Genomic DNA, 22,307 nt, shown 5'->3' with positions numbered 1-22,307 from the left:
TAGGTTGATTGGCCGTGCTAAATTGACCCTAGCGTCGGGAGGATTGGCAGGGTAAATATGTGGGGATAGGGCCTGAGTAGGATTGTGGTCGGTGCAGACTCGATGGGCTGAATGGCCTCCTTCTGTACCGTAGGGATTCTATGATGATGGAAATGCCAGATTAGTGAAGTGAGCTGGTGTTTGAGTTGACGGGTGGTGCTGGTGTAAGGGGGAGGAAAGCAGATTGAAAAATTAGGAGCTTTAATTTGCCTCTAATCAGTACGAGAAAGGAAAGCTGCCAAGTGGAATTAAAAATTCATCTGGTGTTCATTGCTGCCATCATTCTCTTTGGACAACTGTAATATGACCAATAACTCAGTGAGATACAGCAGATACAACACTTCAACACCCAAGGCCCTGTGTGGGTCTGGCACCCATTTCCTTTAACAAAGGTCGCATTCTGTGTTGCCTCTCTAACAGTTAATGCCTTGTCATAGAATCCCCACAGTGCAACCGGAGGCCATTCAGCCCATCAGGTCGGCACCCCAAGTCCTAATCCCACAACCCCACATATTTACCCCACTAATCCCTCTAACCTACACATCCCAGGGCACTATGGACAATTTAACATGTCTAATTCACCTCGCCCGCATATCTTTGGAGTGTGGGAGGAAACCGGAGCACCCGGAGGAAACCCACGCAGATACGGGGAGAATGTGCAACCTCCATAGTGACCCAAGCCGGGAATCGAACCCGGGTCCCTGGAGCTGTGAGGCAGCAGCGCTGACCACTGTGCCACCAGGCCGCCCACCGTGGCAAATTAGAAATTGCAGAGGTTTAGTGGAACTTGCCGCCAGCGATGTTTCTGGGCTCAGCAGTCGCTGTGTGTTTTCCTTTTGAGTCACCAAAAGTGACATTTGGTACATTCTGCTCAATAGGGGAGTCACTATGACGAAGGCTGCTTGAAGAAGGCCCAAACTCTGACAATCTTTTGTATTCTGTGCCTCATGGCAACACCGTGGTTAACACTGCTGCCTCACAGCGCCAGGGATCAGGGTTCAATTCCCGGCTTGGGTCACTGTCTGTGTGGAGTTTCTTTCAGGTACTCCAGTTTCCTCCCACAGTCCAAACATGCGCAGGTTACGTGCATTGGCCATGCTAAATTGCTGGTTTTGGCCCAAAGATGTGTAGCTTAGGGGAATTAACGGGGTAAATAAGTGGGAATTGGGCCTGGGTGGGCTGCTCTGTCGGAGAGTCGGCGCACATCCGATGGGCTGAATGGCCTCCTACTGCACTGTAGGGATTCTATGATTCTACAGCGCCAGGGACCCAGGTTCAATTCTGGCCTTGGGTGACAATCTGTGTGGAGTCTGCACATTCTCCCCATGTCTGTGTGGGTTTCCTCAGGGTGCTCCAGTTTCCTCCCACAATCCAAAGACGTGCGGGTTAGGTTAGGTTGCCCCTTCGTGTCAAGGGGGCGAGCAGGGTAAATACGTGGGGTTATGGGTGGGATTGTTGTTGGTGCAGGCTTGATGGGCCGAATGGATCTTCTTCTGCACTGTAGGGATTCTATAATTTTACAAAAAAAGTGCGACTCACCCAAACAAGTTTAGTTCTCAAGATCAGGGACGGGGTGCAGGAACCTCAGGCCAGGAGATCGCACCTGGAGTATTGTGCACAGTTTTGGTCCCCTTATTTGAGAAAAGATGTAGTGACATTGGAGGTAGCTCAGAGGAGGTTCACTAGATTGATTCCAGAGATGAGGGGTTTGTCGTACGAGGAGAGATTGAACAGTTTAGGCCTATACTCTCTGGCATTTAGAAGAACGAGGGGAGATCAAATTGAGGTTTACAAGATGATAAAAGGTGTGGATGAAGTAGACACGGAGAGGATGCTTCCTGTTGTGGAACATTCTAGGACGAGAGGCCTTAGGATATAGGGGAGCAAATTTAAAACAGAGTTGAGGAGAAACTTTTATTAGACCTTTTATCAACTTCTCCCAAAGGGTTGTGAATCTGTGGAATTCGCTACCCCAAAGTGCGATGGATGCTGCGACAGTGAGTAAATTTAATTTAAGGAGGAGTTAGATTTTTAATGGATTGAAGGGTTATGGGGAGAAGGCAGGAAAATGGACAGCATATCAGCCACGATCGAATGGCGGAGTGGACTCGATGGGCCGAATGGCCTAACTCTGCTGCTTTTATCTGATAAGGTGTCATGAGGATGCATAAAAACTCACCACTGATCAATTTATTTCTGGCCCGAATCTCTGTGCAGAGGGAGCACGGGCCTCTGCCTTGTTCATTAGCGGGGAAACCGGTGCGGAGGATGTTAAATGGGAGCGTCATGCTGCTACTGCAGCAAGCATTGAGATGATCAATGCGTGCTGTCTTCAAGATGACTGGTGATGCCAAAGCAGAGACGCAGTCTTTCTTGCGGCAGCTTATTGCCTTGTTCTCCTCCCGCTTTGCCCAGTACCCCAGCCATCCCCTATCCGTACACGCTCAAAAGACCATTAAATACCTATCGCCTGTTTCTCTTACCCTTTAGAGTGACATTGACAAATGTTAACAATGTAATTGACAAGAATTAACATGGTGCAACCCACACATCCGGAGTGGAGACAATAAGAAGGTGTTAAGAACACAGCAGAAAATGATTAATTATTTTTCCAGCTTTTGCTTTTAAAAATAGTGACATTTACAAACCCAAGGGCAGAAGGGTAATGTTGCAGTGGGACCTGTTAGTTAAATATTACCCAGATTACGTGTGAGTTGCTTTGACTGGTCGTTGATTAACATGTCAGCCAAATGGATTGTTTTAAAGAGTATTTCTCTCCGTGTCCATGGTATTTGATCGCCTTTCACAGCGCTGACAGCCAGCAGGGAGACCCAACGAGCGAGGACACCGCTAAACATGAGCTTTCTGGTGCATTTGTGTGTGAGAATTCCCGGTGTATAGAACCAAGCACTGAGGGGAAAAATAAGGGGGCTGTTTTAAGTTGGATTGCAATTTTGGGAGAGTGTATTTTGTTACATGTATGATATTACCGTGGCGACCCACAGGTTCGCAAGCTGTAAAGGAAATATGGAAGCCATGTAGAACGATGCACAAATGCTAGTCTTTTTGTCGGCTTAACTGCAGAAATCCATCCGCAGGATAGCGCTGGCTGTCGACACAGTCACATTTATAAATGAAGGCAGTTTAGAACCAAAAGATAATTTGAATATTGCAGCTGTTTTAAGAAATCACTCCATCGCAGAATCCCTACAGTGCAAGAAGGAGGCCATTCAGCCCATCAAGTCTGACCTCAATCCCACCCAGACCCTATTCCCGTAACTCCACACATTTACCCTGCTAGTCCCTCTGACACTTGGGTCAGTTTAGCACGGCCAATCAACCTAACCCCTACATCAGAGTTGCCCCTTAGTGTCAGGGCGACAAGCTGGGTGAATGCATGGGGATAGGGCTGGGTGGGATTGTGGTCGGTGCAGACTCGATGGGCTGAATGTCCTCCTTCTGCAACGTAGGGATTTTATGATCTATGATCTTGTATGATCTTTGGAATGTGGGAGGAAACCAGAACTCCCGGAGGAAACCCACGCAGACATGGGGAGAACATGCAAACTGCAGACAGACGGTCACTGATAGCCAGAATTGAACTCAGGTCCCTGGTGCTGTGAGGAAGCAGCGCTAATCAACATTGTGCCGGATATCAAGAGGGACCATGTGAACTGTTCCCTATTGGGTGGTTTGGGCGTGAGTCTTGGCAGGAGGGAACCTCTAATGTGAGACTGGGAGTTAAAGAACAAAGAGAACAAAGAAAGTTACAGCCCAGGACCAGGCCATTCGGCCCTCCAAGCCTCTGCTGATCATGATGCCTGCCTAAAGTAAAACTGTATGCACTTACAGAGTCCTTACCCTTCCATTCCCACCCTATTCATATATTCTTTGACAAAAAGAGTCACCTGGACTCGAAACGTCAGCTCTTTTCTCTCCTTACAGATGCTGCCAGACCTGCTGAGATTTTCCAACATTTTCTCTTTTGGTTTCAGATTCCAGCATCCGCAATAATTTGCTTCGATTCATGTACTCGCCTATTTGCCCCTTCAATGACACTATTGTACCTGCTGCCACCACCTCCCCAGGCAGCGCATTCCAGGTGTGTACAGGTCTAGTTGTTGGAACTAGGCTTGAACATGCGTTGAGCTCTTTTATGTATAGTTTAATCGTTCCTTCAATAAGTCAGTATTGCCGTTCAAGGCTTTGTCATCCTGACACCTCACACCAGGCACGGCCAATCCGCATGTCGTTGGAACGTGGGAGGAAACCCACGCAGACACGGGGGGGAGAACGTGCAGACTCTGCACAGACAGTGGCCCAAGCCAGGAATCGAACCCGGGTCCCTGGCACTGTGAGGCAGCAGTGCTAACCACCGCACCGCCCTAATGACTAATAGTTTCTGAAATAGACTAATCTTCCAAGCTATTAAACGATCATCTTACTCACAAGAGCCAGAAGATAATTAAGGATATGAAGCAGTGTAAAACTCAAGAGGGGCTAATGAAAGAACTCATCAAATTTAAAATGCCAGCAGTATAACATGTTCGCCAGCACTGCCTCATCGCAATTGCCCTCATTACGTGAGCCTTGACATCCCTCAGAGGTGGAAACACCTTTGTTTTCAATCTTTTTTAGAAGCTCCCAGACATTTCTTAATTGCATGAAATTGTCTACTTTGTTTGGAATGAATTCTAAATGGATATTGCTGCTGGTTTGTAATGATCGGTTACGATTTCTGGCAATGAAAAACAAAGTGCTTAAAAAGGTCAATGGTTCAACGGCCGTACAGTCTGAAAATACCAAATAACTCATTCTTATTTCACCTGGCCACAGGACATGAGCATTGCTGGAGTTCAAAGCTTGTCTTTCAGTGTCACAAGTAGGCTTACGTTGACGTTGCAGTGAAGTTACTGTGAGAATCCCCGAGCCGCCACACTCCGGGTACACTGAGGGCGAATTTAGCACGGCCAGTGCACCTAACCAGCACATCTTTCGGACTGTGGGAGGAAACTGGAGCACTCGGAGGAAACCCACGCAGACACGGGGAGAACGTGCAGTCTCCACGCAGACAGTGACCCGAGCCGGGAATCGAACCTGGGTTCCTGGCACTGTGAGGCAGCAGTGCCAACCACTGTGCCACCGTGCCACCCCTTCTTTGTTAACCACCTCCGATTGCCTTTGGGAAGGTGGCAGTGAGCTGCATTCTCAATCGGCAGTGAGGGAGGGAGTTCCAGGACTTTGACCCAGGACAATGATATCGTTTTATGCCATGTCTCACGCCGAGCCGGCAAGATGGCACAGTGGTGAGCGCTGCTGCCTCGCAGCGCCAGGGACCCGGGTTCAATTCCAGCCTCGGGTCACTGTCTGTGCGGCCTTTGCACGTTCTCCCCGTGTCTGCGTGGGTTTCCTCCGGGTGCTCCGATTTACTCCCACAGTCCAGAGATGTGCGGGTTAGGTTGATGAGCAATGCTAAATTAACCCTAGCGTCAGGATATTAGGTAAATATGAAGGGTACGGGGATAGGGCCTGGGTGGGATTGTGGTTGATGCAGACTCGATGGGCTGAATGGTTTCCTTCTGCAATGAAGGGAGTCTGTGGATTCTGAGATAGTGTGTGGCTCGGAGGGTAATGTGCAGAAAGTGGTGTTCCCTTGTGCCTGCTGCCTCTGTCCCTCTCGGTGTTAAAAGTCAGGGGTTTAGAAGGTGCTGTCGAAGGGAGTTTGGTAGTTTGTGTTAATCTGGAGTAAACAGTCACATCTTTTTGTAATGTATCAAATATCAAAGTTTCTTTTAAATTTTCAGTTCAATTTATCCCCATCATTGCCGGTGAGATTCTGTGATAAATTACTGTGCAGTCAGATGGTTCGTTTCAGAATCACAGACTCCTCCTGTAAGATTGACATGATCTTCATTATATTCTCAACACCCAAGTGCCTTGGGCATAATTGCCTCTGCAGCCTTGATGTCCATTGATTAAGTTTCCCGATAAAGATACCGGGGGGCTTCCCGACAGTGTGTTAACGAGCTGGAAATATTGAAATTAACATTCCTGGTTAAATGCATTTACAGAGTCATCACAATCGCGAATAAATGTTTGGCAAAGCTTCTCTTTTCATCTCATTTGTGCGCAACACAGTGACTTCAATCGTACTAAAGTGTAGCGGCGGAGTAGATGCCTATCTTTGCTGCTCTTGTGGGGGAGGCGAACTGCAGACTCTTTTTTGAGCGTCGACGTTGCTCATTTCTGTTGAAAGAAAAGCCTGTATTTATACTGCGCTAATGGGCGGCACGGTAGCACAGTGGTTAGCACTGCTGCTTCACAGCTCCAGGGACCTGGGTTCGATCCCTGGCTTGGGTCACTGTCTGTATGGAGTTTGCATATCCTCCCCGTGCCTGCGTGGGTTTCCTCCGGGTACTCTGGTTTCCTCCCACAGTCCAAAGATGTGCAGGTTAGTTGATTGGCCGTGCTAAGAAATTGCCCCTTAGTATCCAGGGATGCGTAGATTAGAGGGATTAGTGGGTATAATATGTAGGGATATGGGGCTAGGGCTTGCGTGGGATTGTGTTTGGTGCAGACTTGATGGGCCGAAGGGCCTCTTTCTGCACTGCAAGGTTCTATGATTCATGAACAGCGGTGGTTTCAAAGAACCATGTAGCCAATGACATGCTTGGGTGGCACGGTGGTGCAGAGGTTAGCACTGCTGCCTCACAGTGCCAGGGACCCGGGTTCGATTCCTGGCTTGGGTCACTGTCTGTGTGGACTTTGCACATTCTCCCTGTGTCTGTGTGGGTTTTCTCCAGGTGTGAAAGACGTGCTAGTTAGGTACATTGGCCATGCTACATTCTCCCACAATGTACCCGAAAAGGCCCCAGAGTGTGGCAGCTAAGGGATTTTCAGAGTAACTTCATTGCAGTGTTAATGTAAGCCTACTTGTGACACCAATAAGTAAACTTTAGATTATTTACTTTTGAAGCAATACACATTGCTGAAACTTCTCATCTTACACACTTCAGGACAAATGCAGAAATGCCAAATTTCAGAGGATCACAACAGTTTATACTATAGTAGAAAAGGGCGCTGATTGGTCGGAAAATCAACCCTGATTGGGTGAGGTGTTGCTATGCAGAAAGCAGCCCTGCTTGCAAGACCCAAAACAAAACATTTGCTGTTAGATGCGATGCTGCGTCTGGATGGCACTTTCTGAACAATCCTGAGTGTGCTTAAATCTGCACTAATCACCACTTTAAAATAATCAGCTTGCAACTTGACACATTTGCTAAAAGTTTTCCTGGCCAATATTTATCTCCCAATCAATGTCACGGAAAGTACATTATCTGGTTATTCTCAGTTTGCTGTTTGTTGGAACTTGCTTTTACTTTGCAAAATTGGCTGTTGTGTACAGTGATTACAATTCATTATTACTCAGTTGCTGCAGGGCACTTTTAGACATCCTGTGGTGATGGAAGGTGCTATACAAAAGCAAGTCTTTCTTTTAGATCTTTCTACAGTGTACAGCCTTACCACGCTGTGTCTCCCCACCATACGACCTGCGGCATTTTGAAAACAGGCCAACCACTAGCACAGCTGCCTCAAAGCGCCAGGGACCAGGTTCGATTCCGGCCTTGGATCACTACCTGTGTGGAGTTTGCATGCTAAATTGCCTCTTAGTGTCCAAAAATGTGGAGGTTAGGGGGACTGACCATGCTAAATTGCCCCTTAGTGTTCAAAGATGTGCAGATTAGGTGTACTGCTCCAAAAGTAAATTATCTAAAGTTTATTTATTGGTGTCACAAGTAGGCTTACATTAATACTGCGATGAAGTTACTCTGAAAATCCCCTAGTCACCACACTCTGGTGCCTGTTCGGGTACATTGTGGGAGAATGTAGCATGGCCAATGCACCCAACCAGCACGTCTTTCACACTTGGAGAAAACCCACGGAGACACGGGGAGAACGTGCAAACTCCACACAAACAATGACCCAAGCCAGGAATTGAACCTGGATCCCTGGTGCTGTGAGGCAGCCGTGCTAACCATTGTGCCACCGTGCCACCCAAGTATGCCGTGGGCTACACGGTGCTTTGAAACCACTGGTGTTCATTAGTGTCCAAAGATTGCAGATTTCATTGTCATTGAAATAGACAATGTCATTATCTTATAGGTCTCTATAAGATCCCCCCTCGTCCTTCTAAACTGCAATGAGTACAGACCCAGTCTATTTAGTCTCTCTTCTTAGGCCAACCCCCTCATCTCCTCATAGCTAGGGTTAGAGAAAGGTCAACTTAATGCGAGGTAGGTCCATTCAAAAGTCTGACAGTAGCAGGGAAGAAGCTGTTCTTGAGTCAGCTGGTACATGACCTCAGACTTTTGTATCTTTTTCCTGACGGAAGAAGGTGGAAAAGACAATGTCTGGGGCGCGTGGGGTCCTTAATTATGCTGTTTGCTTTTCTGAGGCAGTGGGAAGTGTCGACAGAGTCATGGATGGGAGGCTGGTTTGTGTGATTGCCTGGGCTTCATTCACAACCTTTTGTAGTTTCTTGTGATCTTGGGCAGAGCAGGAGCCCATACCAAGCTGTGATACAACCAGAAAGAATGCTTTCTACGGTGTTCCTGTAAAAGCTGGTGATAGCGGTCATGCCAAATTTCCTTAGCCTCCTGAGAAAGTAGGGGCAGCACAGCGGTTAGCAATGCTGCCCCACAGTGCCAGGGACCCGGGTTTGATTCCCATCTTGGGTCACTGTCTGTGCGGAGTTTGCACGTTCTCCCCGTGTCTGCGTGGGTTTCCTCCGGGTGCTCCGGTTTCCTCTCACGTTCCAAAGATGTGCAGGCTAGGTGGACTGGCCGTGCAAAATTGCTCCTTAGTGTCAGGGGGACTGGCCAAGGTAAATGCATGGTGGTTTTGTGGTCAGTGTAAACTCGATGGACTGAATGGCCTCCTTCTGCACTCTAGGGATTCTCTGATGCTCTTCTATGATGTTTCACTACACTGTGAGCATGGCGTATTGCCATTGCCAGTCATACCTGCGTGGCCAAGGCAACATTTTATTGTTACACCTATTTTTCCTCAGATTCAACATAAATTGCAAAATGCTGAAGGATGATTCTCACACAGTTGTGTTACTGGCAAGGCATTCTTTTATAAAACTGCCAAGAGGATTTGTTCTGAATCTGATGCACTGTTAGTTCCCCAAGTCATTCTCCCAGATAATCCTTACACATACACAGCCACTGAGACAAAGGTTGATTACAGAATAGTGCTATTCTCCAGCTTCCAACGCAGCAAGTAAGGGGATTTAGCTTTTTTCTGTGCGGCAGGACACATCCTGTTTTGATTTCCCAAGGTTCTGGTAAAACAGATGGGATGGTCTAGGAATAGTCTGATGTGATTAAAGATTTTGTGTGGCAGGTTTGCAGAATTAAACTCATTACATGCCACATAGTAGCAGCGAACATGAACAGCTCTGAATTAGTCAGCCCCACACCAGGGACTTGAGCAGGGAATCTAGGCCGACACTCCACTGCAGCACCTACACAATGCTGCATTGTCAGAGGTGCCATCTTTCGGATGGGCCGTTATGGCGGCACAGTGGTTAGCGCTGCTGCCTCACAGTGCTAGGGACCCAGGTTCGATTCTGGCCTTGGGTGACTGTGCACGACTGTAACTGTGACTGAGATGACATTTTCTCCCCGCATCTATGTGGGTTTCCTACAGGTGCTGCAGTTTCCTCTTGCAGTCCAAAGAGTTCTTATCGGGTTGATGGGTTTTTGATGAGAGAGGGGATTAAGGGTTATGGGGAGAAAGCGGGAAAGTGGAACTGAGCAGCGACAGATCAGCCATGATCTTATTGAATGGCGGGGCAGGCTCGAAGGGCTAGATGGCCTACTCCTGCTCCTATTTCTTATTTTCTTATGTTCTTATGTGCAGGTTAGGTGGATTGGCCATGCTAAATTGCCCCTTACTGTCCAAAGATGTGCAGATGCGCAGGTTAGGTGGATTGGCCATGCTAAATTGCCTCTTAGTATCTAAAAATGTGCGGGTTAGGTGGATTGGCCATGCTAAACTGCCCCTTACTGTCCAAATGTGTGTAAGTTAAGTGGATTGGCCATGCTAAATTGCATGCACGGATTGGCCATGCTAAACTGCCCCTTAGCGTCAGGGAGACTAACAGGGTAAATACTTGGGGTTACTGGTATAGGGCCTGGGTGGGATTGTAATTGGCGCAGACTCGATGGGCTAAATGGCCTCCTGCACTGCAGGGATTCTAATGATTCGAATGCCTTTGGCTAACAAAAACCCAGATTTAAAATTTACCCTCGATGCCATTTGCGGGAGAGCGTTCCTAACCTCCTCTACCGCTCCTTGTTTGCTGAACAATTTCATTCCTTGGGATGTTTTTAATGAGGTTAGAGAGGGTTACAGAAGAGCGAGATGTCTTTAGCAATGCTCGGAGCACGGTGACATGCACAATCAGCAGAACAGAATCATTTTAATCGTGGCGCGATTGCTGTCATGTGTAAAGATGGGTTTACAATAACACAACAAAGGACAGGAATTGCTGGGGTCTCTTTTATTTTGATTCTTGTGCCCGCTGAACTGTAGAATTTCTTTCTGCTGTCGGTTTGTTTTAAGGGTGGTTTTGCGCAGGGCTGACATTTCTTTCCACTGTCTTCAGATGACGGTAGTGCCCTTTCCGATTCCCTTTACCACCCAAGTTCTCCGTATCTATACCGACTCCACTGCCCCAGGAGTTAGCCAGTGCCCTCACTGCCCAGGATTGGCGATTCCATTAAGACAGGCTCAGCACGAGTCGCCGCGGATTCCCGGGTGACGCCCAGCTTTCCGACGTGCCGGGGTGTTCCAGCTGGTTGGCCACGCGAGCAGAAATCCGAGCGTGTGGCAGCGACGACAACTCCCCCCCACCCCCCGCAGCCCCTGTCTTTAATCTTTGTACGTGGCCACTCAACTCTATCATTAGCGCGTCTTTAAGAGAACAGTTCCACTGTGGAATGTAAACACTGAAGATTGCAATCAGGGCCAATCACAATAGCCAATTGTTCGAAACGCTTCAGAAAATGCAACATTACAGGGTATGAGTCTGTCCCAATGTTTTCTTCTAATTGAGCGTCTGCCCCTTTCTGTTCCCTGAGCTTGTCTGCAACAAAAAGTCTGACAACACCAGGTTTTAGTCCAACCGTTTTATTTGATAATACTCACAAGCTTTCGAGGGGACTGCCTCTTCGTCAGGTGAGGACACTAAGGGGCAATTTAGCATGGCCAATCCACCTAACCTACACATCTTTGGACACTAAGGGGCAGTTTAGCATGGCCAATCCATCTAACCTACACATCTTTGGACACTAAGGGGCAGTTTAGCATGGCCAATCCACCTAACCTACACATCTTTGGACACTAAGGGGCAATTTAGCATGGCCAATCCATCTAACCTACACATCTTTGGACACTAAGGGGCAATTTAGCATGGCCAATCCATCTAACCTACACATCTTTGGACACTAAGGGGCAATTTAGCATGGCCAATCCATCTAACCTACACATCTTTGGACACTAAGGGGCAATTTAGCATGGCCAATCCATCTAACCTACGCATCTTTGGACAGTAAGGGGCAATTTAGCACGGCCAATCCATCTAACCTACACATCTTTGGACAGTAAGGGGCAATTTAGCATGGCCAATCCACCTAACCTACGCATCTTTGGACAGTAAGGGGCAATTTAGCACGGCCAATCCATCTAACCTACACATCTTTGGACAGTAAGGGGCAATTTAGCAGGGCCAATCCACCTAACTACGCATCTTTGGACAGTAAGGGGCAGGTTAGCATGGCCAATCCATCTAACCCGCATATCTTTGGACAGTAAGGGGCAATTTAGCACGGCCAATCCATCTAACCTACACATCTTTGGACAGTAAGGGGCAATTTAGCACGGCCAATCCATCTAACCTACACATCTTTGGACAGTAAGGGGCAATTTAGCACGGCCAATCCACCTAACCTACACATCTTTGGACAGTAAGGGGCAATTTAGCATGGCCAATCCATCTAACCTACACATCTTTGGACAGTAAGGGGCAATTTAGCACGGCCAATCCATCTAACCTACACATCTTTGGACAGTAAGGGGCAATTTAGCATGGCCAATCCATCTAACCTACACATCTTTGGACAGTAAGGGGCAATTTAGCACGGCCAATCCATCTAACCTACACATCTTTGGACACTAAGGGGCAATTGACTCTCCATTCACCTGACGAAGAGGCAGTCCCCTCGAAAGCTTGTGAGTCTATTATCAAATAAAACGGTTGGACTTAAACCTGGTGTTGTCAGACTTTTTACTGTGTTTACGCCAGTCCAACGCCGGCATACCCACATCTCGTCTGCAAAGGCAGTATTTATAGGGACCAGTCTGTACATCGTGAAAGATGATGCAATCACCTCCTCAGTTCTCTCTCTCTCTCCTGCTGAACACAACATTGAGCTTGTTCGGTCTGTCACTGTCGTACTGGGTTCGTGGGTAAGTCGGGGGGGTGGGGGGGGGGGCGGAGGACGTACGAATGCGAGATTGCCCAAGTCACTTTCAACTCCCGTGAGGCAGCCCTCTGACCTTTCAATGAGTGACGAATGACGTTCGGGTGGAGACTATCATGGATGGAGTTTCCTGGAATATTCGGAGCAAAGGGGGGGCAAAGGGAGGCCTGTAAACTTCATTGAGAGAGTTCTCCAGTTGTTGTCACCACCCACCCACTCTCCTTCCCCGCGGCTCTTCACACTGATAAGTTTTCGGAAGCTGTTTCCAGCCAGCCTTTGGGACAGCACGTTCCAGATAGCAACGACGTTCCGGTGTGAATAAGCTTCAATCTTTTCCCTGCTTCTTAAGAAGCTTTATGGGGGTCGGTTAGCTCAGTTGGTTAGATGTCTGGTGTCTCAAGCCGTAGGGTTGTCGGCCCAATTCCTCATCCCAACCGAATCTGACTTGGGACCCGCCTCCATTTTCCCTCTTTTTATCACTTATCATAGATCATAAGATAAAGGAGCAGAATTAGGCCATTCGGCCCATTGAATCTGCTCCTCCATTTGATTGTAGAATCTATAGAGTTCCTATAGTGCAGAAGGAGGCCATTCAGCCCATTGAGTCTGCAGCAACCACAATCCCACCTGGGTTTAATTCCTGTAACCCCACATGCTTACCCAGTGAATCTCCCTGACACTAGCATCAACTTAGCACAGCCAATCCACCTCACCCACACATCTTTGGGCCGTGGTAGGAAAACTGGAGCACCTGGTAAAAACCCACGCAGACATGGGGAGAATGTGCGAACTCCACACAGACAGATCAATCCCATTCTCCTGCCTTTTCCCTGTAACCTTTGGTCCCCTTACCAACCAGGAACCTATCCATCTCTATCTTATAGACACTCAATGACCTGGCCTCCACAGCTCTCTGTGGCAATGAATTCCACAGATTGCTGAAGAAATTCCTCCTCAGCTTGGTTCTAAAAGGTTGTCTCTTTACTCTGAGGCTCTGTCTTTGGATCCTAACCTCTCCTAGTAAAATAAACATCTTCCCCACGTCCGCTCTATCCATTCGTTGTGAATGGGTGTCCCTCAAGCGATGTAACCACTCTCTCTAACACAGAGAGAGGAAGAGATGCCAGTGGCCTCTCGGAGAGGGAGAGAGAGGAAGAGATGCCAGTGGTCCCTCGGAGAGGGAGAGATGCCAGTGGACCCTCAGAGAGGGAGAGATGCCAGTGGACCCTCAGAGAGGGAGAGATGCCAGTGGGCCCTCAGAGAGGGCGAGATGCCAGTGGACCCTCAAGGAGTATGGCTAATTACATAATATTAAAGCAAATCCCCCTGTCAGTGGAAACAGCTTCTCTTTATTTGCTGTATCAATGTCCCTTATCATTTTGGAGAACTCTATTAAATCTCTCCACAGAAAAGAGAGAACAATAGTTGGACAAAAGTGGTTTTGAGCGTTGCGAGCTGTTTGCTTCCTTTGTGGTCCCAGCACATGGGTGTTACATGTCGTGTAGAAGTGTTAGCGACTGAACAAAAGTTTCTCAGACTTTCTTCACAACCCCGCCCCAACCCCCCTCCTCAACCCCACCCATTTGGACCACTAACTGCGGTGATAATGCTTTAAAAAGAAGCTTGCGTTGAAACTGCACTTCTCACAACTGCTGGATAGGTCGTATATTTGTTGAAAACAGTCTAACAGTCACATTCTGGGTCTTTTTAAACCACTTGCAACGCGTCTGAGGATGAACAGCGTCGTCCTAGGTCGCAACAGAGCGTCAAGGGGCCAATTCTTGTCATATGGGACTCTTTAAGAAGCAGCTACATGATTATGATGTATTAACATATGTTTTTGTTCACACTTCTGTCAGATCTATTTTATGTAAAGCCATGTTCAGACAGAATTCTGTGGCAACATTAGCGGGCGATGGATTAGTGAGTCAGAGAGTTTGAAATCTAACAGCGGTAGAGATACAGTTGTTAAGGCGCCTCAACGAGTTTATCACCTGAGCTTCATCTGACAATCCCGCTCCCTTTTGGTCAGTGAGGTCCGCTCGTAATGTCAACAGCGCTGATTGATTTACAAAGGGAACGACAAGCGTGAGATAGCGGAACATGGCAGCTAATTACAAACAGTTTCTTTGACTTTCAATCTGTTATTGTCTCACCGTTGGCCTTCAGCTGCTAAAGCCCCTCCGCTCTGGAATGCCCTCCCCGCATTTATTTATTATTGTCACAAGTAGGCTTACGTTAACACCGCAATGAAGTTACTGTGAAAATCCCCTAGTTGTCACATTCCGGCGCCTGTTCGGGTAACACTGAGGGAGAATTTAACATGGCCAATGCGCCCTAACCAGCACGTCTTTCAGAATGTGAAAGGAAACCGGAGCACCCGGAGGAAACCCACGCAGACACGGGGAGAATGTGCAAACTCCACACAGACGGTGACCCGAGCTGGGAATCGAACCCAGGTCCCTGGCGCTGTGTGGCAGCAGTGCTAATCACTGTGCCACTGTGCTTCAAGTTTTTAGGTGTCCAGATCACCAACAACCTGTCCTGGCCCCCCCCATGCTGACACTATAGTTAAGAAAGCCCACAACATCTCCACTTTCCCAGAATACTAAGGAAATTTGGCATGTCCGCTATGACTCTCACCAACTTTTACAGATGCACCATAGAAAGCGTTCTTTCTGGCTGTATCACAGCTTGGTATGGGCTCCTGCTCTGCCCAAGACCGCAAGGAGCTACAAAAGGTCGTGAATGTAGCCCAATTCATCACACAGACCAACCTCCCATCCATTGACTCTGTCTACACTTTCCGCTGCCTCAGTAAAGCAGCCAGCATAATTAAGGACCTTACGCATCCCAGACATTCTCTCTTCCACCTTCTTCCGTTGAAAAAAGGATACAAAAGTCTGAGGTTATGTACCAACCGACTCAAGAACAGTTTCTTCCCTCTTCTGTTAGACTTTTAAATGGACCTACCTTGCACTAAGTTGATCACCCTAACTATGACTGGAACACCACATTCTGCAATTTCTCCTTTCCTTCTCTATGAACGGTATGCTTTGTATAGCGCTCAAGGAACAATACTTTTCACTGTATGTTAATACATGTGACAAATAATAAATCAAATCAAATCCTCACTATCTCACTTTAAGATACTCCTTAAAACCGATCTCCTTTATCGAACTAACGGTCAGCTGTTCCCAAAGCCCCAGACGTGACTTGATGCCGAATGTTGTTTGCCGATGCCACTGTCAAGTGTTTTGCCACCTTAATGGTGCTGCTGTGCCTTCAGAACAGGCCGGCAAGGTGGCATAGCTCTCTTATCTTCTTGAGAGTTTCACTTTAGTTTCATATAATTATTATTCCACCAAGTGAAATCTTTTTAAGTCCACCTTTGATTCGGTTCCATCTGACAGCAATCTATTGTTCCGCGACCAATGGGACATCCTGAGATGTTTATCTAGTGTTAAACTAACATTTTCCTACACTTGTTATCGGCCGATCAGTACACACTGGCTTGTCTTTTAATTGGGTTTACTGAGGTGAAGAGCCATTGCTTTAAGGTCAGGACTGGTTCAATAGCCTGGAGATACTTCAAATTGACTTAAAGGTCCCTGCTTAACAGGCCCAGGCTAAAGGCTAACATTCCTGCAATGTAAAGAGAAATCAGTGGGGATATTTTGTTCGCAGACTTCGGGACAATCTGATGAACCCCTTCCTTGGATTTGCGTGTAAGAGCAAAACCAACACCACGGTTGGATTAATGCCCCCTAAATAACCATGACCTCATTCCTTCCTGGCCTTGTAACCCTCTCCAGTCTCATATCCCTTGGTAAACAAGGTGGGGGTGGGGGCGAGAGGTTACTGTCAGATCAGCCATGATCTTATTGAATGGAGGAGCAGGCTTGAGGGGCCAAGTGGCCTACTCCTGCCCCCTAACTCGTATGTTCCTCTGTAGCCTCTTCCATGTCTGGCCCTCTAAATCTTCCTGATTTCCATTGCCGGCCTCGTTTTCGGCTTTCTGGACCCTAAGCTCTAAGAGGGAATCCCCCCCCCAAACCCTCCCTAACTCCCTCCCTGTATCTCCATGGGTTTCCTCCAGGAGCTCCGGTTTGCTCCCACAATCCAAAGATGCGGGTTAGATCCAAAGATGGCCATGCTAAATTGCCCCTTAGTGTCAGGGATTAGCAGGGTAAATACGTGGGGTTACGGGGATTGTATCTAGGTGGAATTGTTGTTTGTGCAGGCTCAATGGGCCAAATGGCCTCCTTCTGCACTGCAGGGATTTTACAATCTATCCTAAGGTTCTAAACCCACCAGCCTCACTCTCTTAAAATCTGCTTAAATCCTATCTCTTTGACCAAGTTTTTGGTCATCTGACCCTAGTATCAGCTCATGTGATTTTTATATGTAATATTCACTGTGAAGTACCTTGGGACATTTTACTGTGATACAGGTGCTATATAAATGCGAGTTGTTGGTGTTGTTACCCGCATAACTTGGCCCAAAGAAAGCCAATATTATCCCACCCATCGCTGGGAGAGTTTTGGGGTGAATTCTAAAAGACACACCTCGATGTTGAGTTCTGATCTCTCAGTCCAAGGCCCAGCAAGTGTAGATAGTGGTCCTTAGGACAACACTCCATGGGAGATGTGGGTCCCTGCTTACAGCTCAGGGAGATTTTGTACAAACTATGGACCACTTTGTAAATGCATGATTTTTTTTATTCATTCATGGGACGTGGGCATTGCTGGTTGGCCAACATTTATTGATGTGGAGATGCTGGCGTTGGACTGGGGTAAACACAGTAAGAAGTCTCACAACACCAGGTTAAAGTCCAACAAGTTTATTTGAGAGTAAACACCACAAGCTTTGGAACGCTATCCCTTCGCATTTACAGCATTTATTGCCCATCCCTAGTCGAGAGTCAACCACATTGACTCTGGAGTCACATGTAGGCCAGGTCAGATAAGGACAGCAGATTTCCTTCCCTAAAGGACAGAAGCGAACCAGATGGGTTTTTTCGACAATAGCCGATTGTCTACAGATGATAACAGCCCATCTGTAGATTCTTAATTCCAGATTTTCTTTATTGAATTTAAATTCCACCACCTGCCGTGATGGGATTCGAACACAAAACCCGGAACATTAGCTGAGCTTCTAGCGATAATACCACTAGGCCATCGCCTTGCCCTACTTGTCTCAGTTGTTTGCCGGGGGCTATCTCTGATTAAAACAGAAGATCATCCAAAGCCACTCACTAATCTGCAGGTGGATATTTGAACGTTTAGTAATCATCCTCCTTGCCTCGGCACACTTATCGTGGTAAATTTCAGTCATTGTAAAGAGAAGGGAACTTCTAATGCATTTCTTCTTGCATCTTGGTTCTTGATTAATAAGGCGTTCCGGGGAGAAGGCAGGAGAATTCCAAACGGCCTAATTCTGCTCCTATGATCTCTGGTTGTCCCCGTGTGTTTTTAACGACTAATTTTGTACTTCTAAACTGTGGGCGGCTGCTGGAGTGCAGGAGACGTGGCGGCCTATTTGTGCACAGCAAGATCCCACAAACAGCAATGAGATGATGGCCAGATTCCCGCTTTTGTGGTGCTGAGGGAGGGATTGTTATTGGTCAGGATGCTAGGGAAGACTCCCTCGGCCCTTTCACACCTGCCTCAGAGAGGCGGAGGGTGGTGGGGGTGGGGGTGGGGGGGGGGGGGGGGGTTGCCCTCAGTTTTACCTGAGGCACACTACGTCCGCCAGTCTAGCACTCCCTCGGTCTCGCGCTGGATTGTCAGTGGGGAATGTGTGCTCCAGCCTCAGGAGTGGGGCTGGCGACGATTGATTCCCGCCTGAATCAGACACAAGAAATCCTGCCACTAATGAAATACAGACGGGCGGCTCGACCTAAACTTCCTTCTGTCCCCTCTTCTGTTGCAGTGATGCGCCGGACGCCCTTCGGAGTGGACATCTGCTGCAGGAAAGGATCAAGGACCCCGCTGCAGGAGCTCCAGAACCCAACCCAGGTCAGTACCCTGCGAGCCGAGCACGTGCGACGCACTCTGACCTCGCAACAGGCAGACAGCAGTCCAGCACCCAGCGAGGAAATCCCCAATTCGAGCGGTGGCAGGGTGCCAGGGAATGCCAGACTCAGATGCCTTTGATCTGTCTACTGGGATTATACAGAGGATCCCGGAGGGGTTTTCTTCTGTTGGAAATGTTTATACTGCAATGAATCGACATGTAGCGTGTTTCGCAGATTGAGCGAAGCGCTTAGTTCACTTTGTCTCTTGTTTTTTTTTTTGACGCTGAGCTTTGTAAAGGTCCGAAATGTGGCAACGGCCAAAGGTCGAGACAACGTGTAGCCCAGCGCGGTGTGGGATTACCTTGTTATCCCAAACTCACCCTGGACATAACCCTCTGCTGTGTTAGCTATGGAAATGTTAGTTGGACGGGATGCAAGTGACACAATGAACCTTGGCATTCTCACAAGATAATTCTTCATTTCCTTACTGCTGGATATTAGTTTATGCAGCGGCCCAGGTGCATTTTACAGTCTGGAAAGCTTTCATGCGCTCAAGAGAGACATCAAAAAACCCGACAGTCAGAGAAAAGACAGAGACTACACCGCATCCAGCTGACACTTGAAAGGCCCTTGTATCATCAGGGAGTGCAAATCCCTCTAAATGTGAAAGATCGTAGCAGCTTTTGTGATGAGATCGGCTAATTGTTCAGTGGTCAGCGTTGCTGCCTCACTGCACCAGGGACCCGGGTCCGATTCCCAGCCTTGGGTCACTGTCTGTGTGGGCTTTGCACATTCTCCCCGTGTCTGCATGGGTTTCCTCCGGGTGCTCCGGGTTTCCTCCCACAGCCTGAAAGACGTGCAGGTTAGGTGGATTTTTACTGTGAGACAAAACACCCCTCACACTAAGATTTCCGAGTCAGGATGGATTGGAGGTGGTGATGTTCCCGTGTACAGGCTGCCCTTGCCTTTCTCTCTTCGATGTTGGGACCTATTTTCTTTCACATTGGCGTCACGGTGGTGTACTTAACGGGTTTGCTCCGAACTCCTGCCCATACTGCTCTCAATGAAGGTTGGAGTCTGTATTAACATTGGACTAAAATTAGCAGGACAGCGTTATAATTAGGTTGCTGCCCGCTCTGGGAAGGAATCCAATCTGAAGGGGCGGGTGATTCTTGATAGACCTCATGTTCCAATTTTTGGCCGTGCCCCATTCAGTAGGGCATCGGGATTCCTGCCAGCTGCCTGCCAAGGTCCTGAACTCCCCCACCACCCCTCATTATCTTAGACTATCATCCAAAGTTCGAATGAGCTCCTTTGGGCAGGGCTATCTCAGTGGGTTTCAGCGTTCTACGATCCCTACAACGCAGAGGAGACCATTCGGCCCATCGTGACTGGCTGAAAGGGCATCCCACCCAATCCCATTGTCCCAAATATTTTACCCTGCTAATCCCCCTAATCTACATATTTTTGGACTGTGGCGAGGTGGGGGGGGGACAAAATCGGGGCACGCAGAGGAAACCCACACAGACACGGGGAGAATGTGCAGCCTCCAGACAGACAGCGAGCCGAGACGGGAATCGAACCCGGGTCCCTGGCGCAGTGAGGCAGCAGTGCTAACCATGGTGCTGCCCTGATTGGCTCAGATCGAAACATGAAGCAGGGAAGTTGGAGAATGAGGTTCTTACTCACTGTCGGCAGTCTTGTGTTATTGTGCAAAAATGAGATTGACACTGATTTGGGTGAAACTCGCATCTAAATGTCTCACTTCTTCATCTCAGCAACAGAAATAGCTCAAGGTTTTGCTGGCTTACAATACATCCCTTTTCTCCAAAATAAACCTTAACCAGCGCTTTTCCACCAAGTGCTTTGAGGGGGCGATGGGGGAGAGAGGGGGGGCAAAGGTTCCGAGGGTCATTCCGAATGATGACGACGTTCCTGTGGGGTGGGGGATGCTTGGTAAGCTGAACGCCAGCTGTGCCAGGCTTTCTGACAGCGCTGTCCTCGTGCCAGTTAAGTCATCTGATGGCACAGCAAGTCATTTGCGGCGGGGGGGGTTGGTGGTGGGGGGTGGCATGGTGGCACAGTGGGGTTAGCGCTGCGGCCTCACAGCGCCAGGGGCCCGGGTTCGATTCCCGGCGTGGGGTCACTGTCTGTGTGGTGTCTGCACGTTCTCCCCGTGCCTGCGTGGGTTTCCTCTGGGTGCTCCGGGTCTCCTCCCAACAGTCAGATCAGGTGCATTGACCCAAACAGGTGCCGGAGTGTGTGGCGACTAGGGGATCCTCACAGTAACTTCATTGCAGTGTTAATGTAAGCCCACTTGTGACACTAATAAATAAACTCCGAAACTTCTTAAATTGGTTACTTTGGGCTGGGGATTTTTAATCAGAGAATGCTTTCATTCTTAAGTTTGGAAGCACTTTCTTACAACGCACTTCATTTGGGTGGAGAATTCCAGACTGTTGTGCTGTTTGATGTGAAAACTTTACCAGTGACTCAAAATTTCCCACTTCACTTATTGAGTACGCTGCAGTGTTGGAAGGGTCATACAAGGTTACTGTTTGTTTTGTCTCGCAGCTCTCTTACAGCCCTGCCCTGTTACTCTGCAGCTGCTTTTTACACTGAAGCTGCCACAGTGCCCACGGCAAGCTTTCTGATCACTGGGGCCTACACACAGTCGGATGCAAGGACCCAAAGTAGATTTGGCGGGTTCGCACTGCCGTGAAGCCCCTGCGTCTTCGCTCTGCCTCTGACCTGTCGCGATTTGGCGAGCTCACCCTCATGTTACCATCGGGCTTGGGTGCTGGGAGCCAGTGGCGTGAGGTGCAGAGTGTGCCGTGCTTTGGAAAGCTGCCAAGGGTCCTGATGGGGTTAGATGGAGAAGATGGGGTTGTGGAATTATAGAGTCACTACTGTGCCCTTCAGCCCATTGAGTCTGCACTGGCTCTCTGACACAGTAACCCCACGCACTTGCCATGGCTAATCCATCTAACCCACACATCTTTGAACACTAAGGGGCAATTTAGCATGGCCAATCCACCTAACCTACACATCTCTGAACACTAAGGGGCAATTTAGCATGGCCTATCCACCTAACCCACACATCTTTGAACACTAAGGGGCAATTTAGCATGGCCAATCCACCTAACCCACACATCTCTGAACACTAAGGGGCAATTTAGCATGGCCAATCCACCTAACCCACACATCTCTGAACACTAAGGGGCAATTTAGCATGGCCTATCCACCTAACCCACACATCTTTGAACACTAAGGGGCAATTTAGCATGGCCAATCCACCTAACCCACACATCTCTGAACACTAAGGGGCAATTTAGCGTGGCCAATCCACCTAACCCACACATCTCTGAACACTAAGGGGCAATTTAGCATGGCCAATCCACCTAACCCACACATCTTTGAACACTAAGGGGCAATTTAGCATGGCCAATCCACCAAACCTGCTTCCCATTGGACTGTGAGAGGAAGCTGGAGCACCCGGAGGACAACACACATAGACACAGGGAGAATGTGCAAACTCCGTACAGGCAGTCATCCAAGGCCGGAATTGAGACGGCACAGGACGGAATTGGGGTGTCACAGCGGTTAGCACTGCTGCCTCACAGTGTCACGGACCCGGGTTCGATTCCGGCCTCAGGTCACTGACTGCGTGGAGTTTGCACCATCTCTCCAGGTCTGCC

General features: G+C 48.3%; 1 protein-coding gene across 1 annotated transcript in view; it reads left to right on the top strand.

The window, feature by feature from the left end:
* The window catches only part of LOC145344559 (carbohydrate sulfotransferase 11-like), a 179,930-nt gene that overhangs the window by 39,039 nt on the left and 118,584 nt on the right, over nt 1–22,307 (top strand). Inside the window, exon 2 of the mRNA XM_080191754.1 lies at nt 18,525–18,610. Within this exon, the coding sequence (XP_080047880.1) occupies nt 18,525–18,610 (86 nt within the window). The remainder of the gene's footprint in view (nt 1–18,524; nt 18,611–22,307) is intronic.

Source organism: Carcharhinus amblyrhynchos, chromosome 6, assembly GCF_965287045.1.
Source record: "Carcharhinus amblyrhynchos chromosome 6, sCarAmb.v2.hapA, whole genome shotgun sequence".
Taxonomy (NCBI): domain Eukaryota; kingdom Metazoa; phylum Chordata; class Chondrichthyes; order Carcharhiniformes; family Carcharhinidae; genus Carcharhinus; species Carcharhinus amblyrhynchos.
Note: the sequence above shows the minus strand (reverse complement) of the source record. Positions and strands in the feature narration are given on the sequence as shown.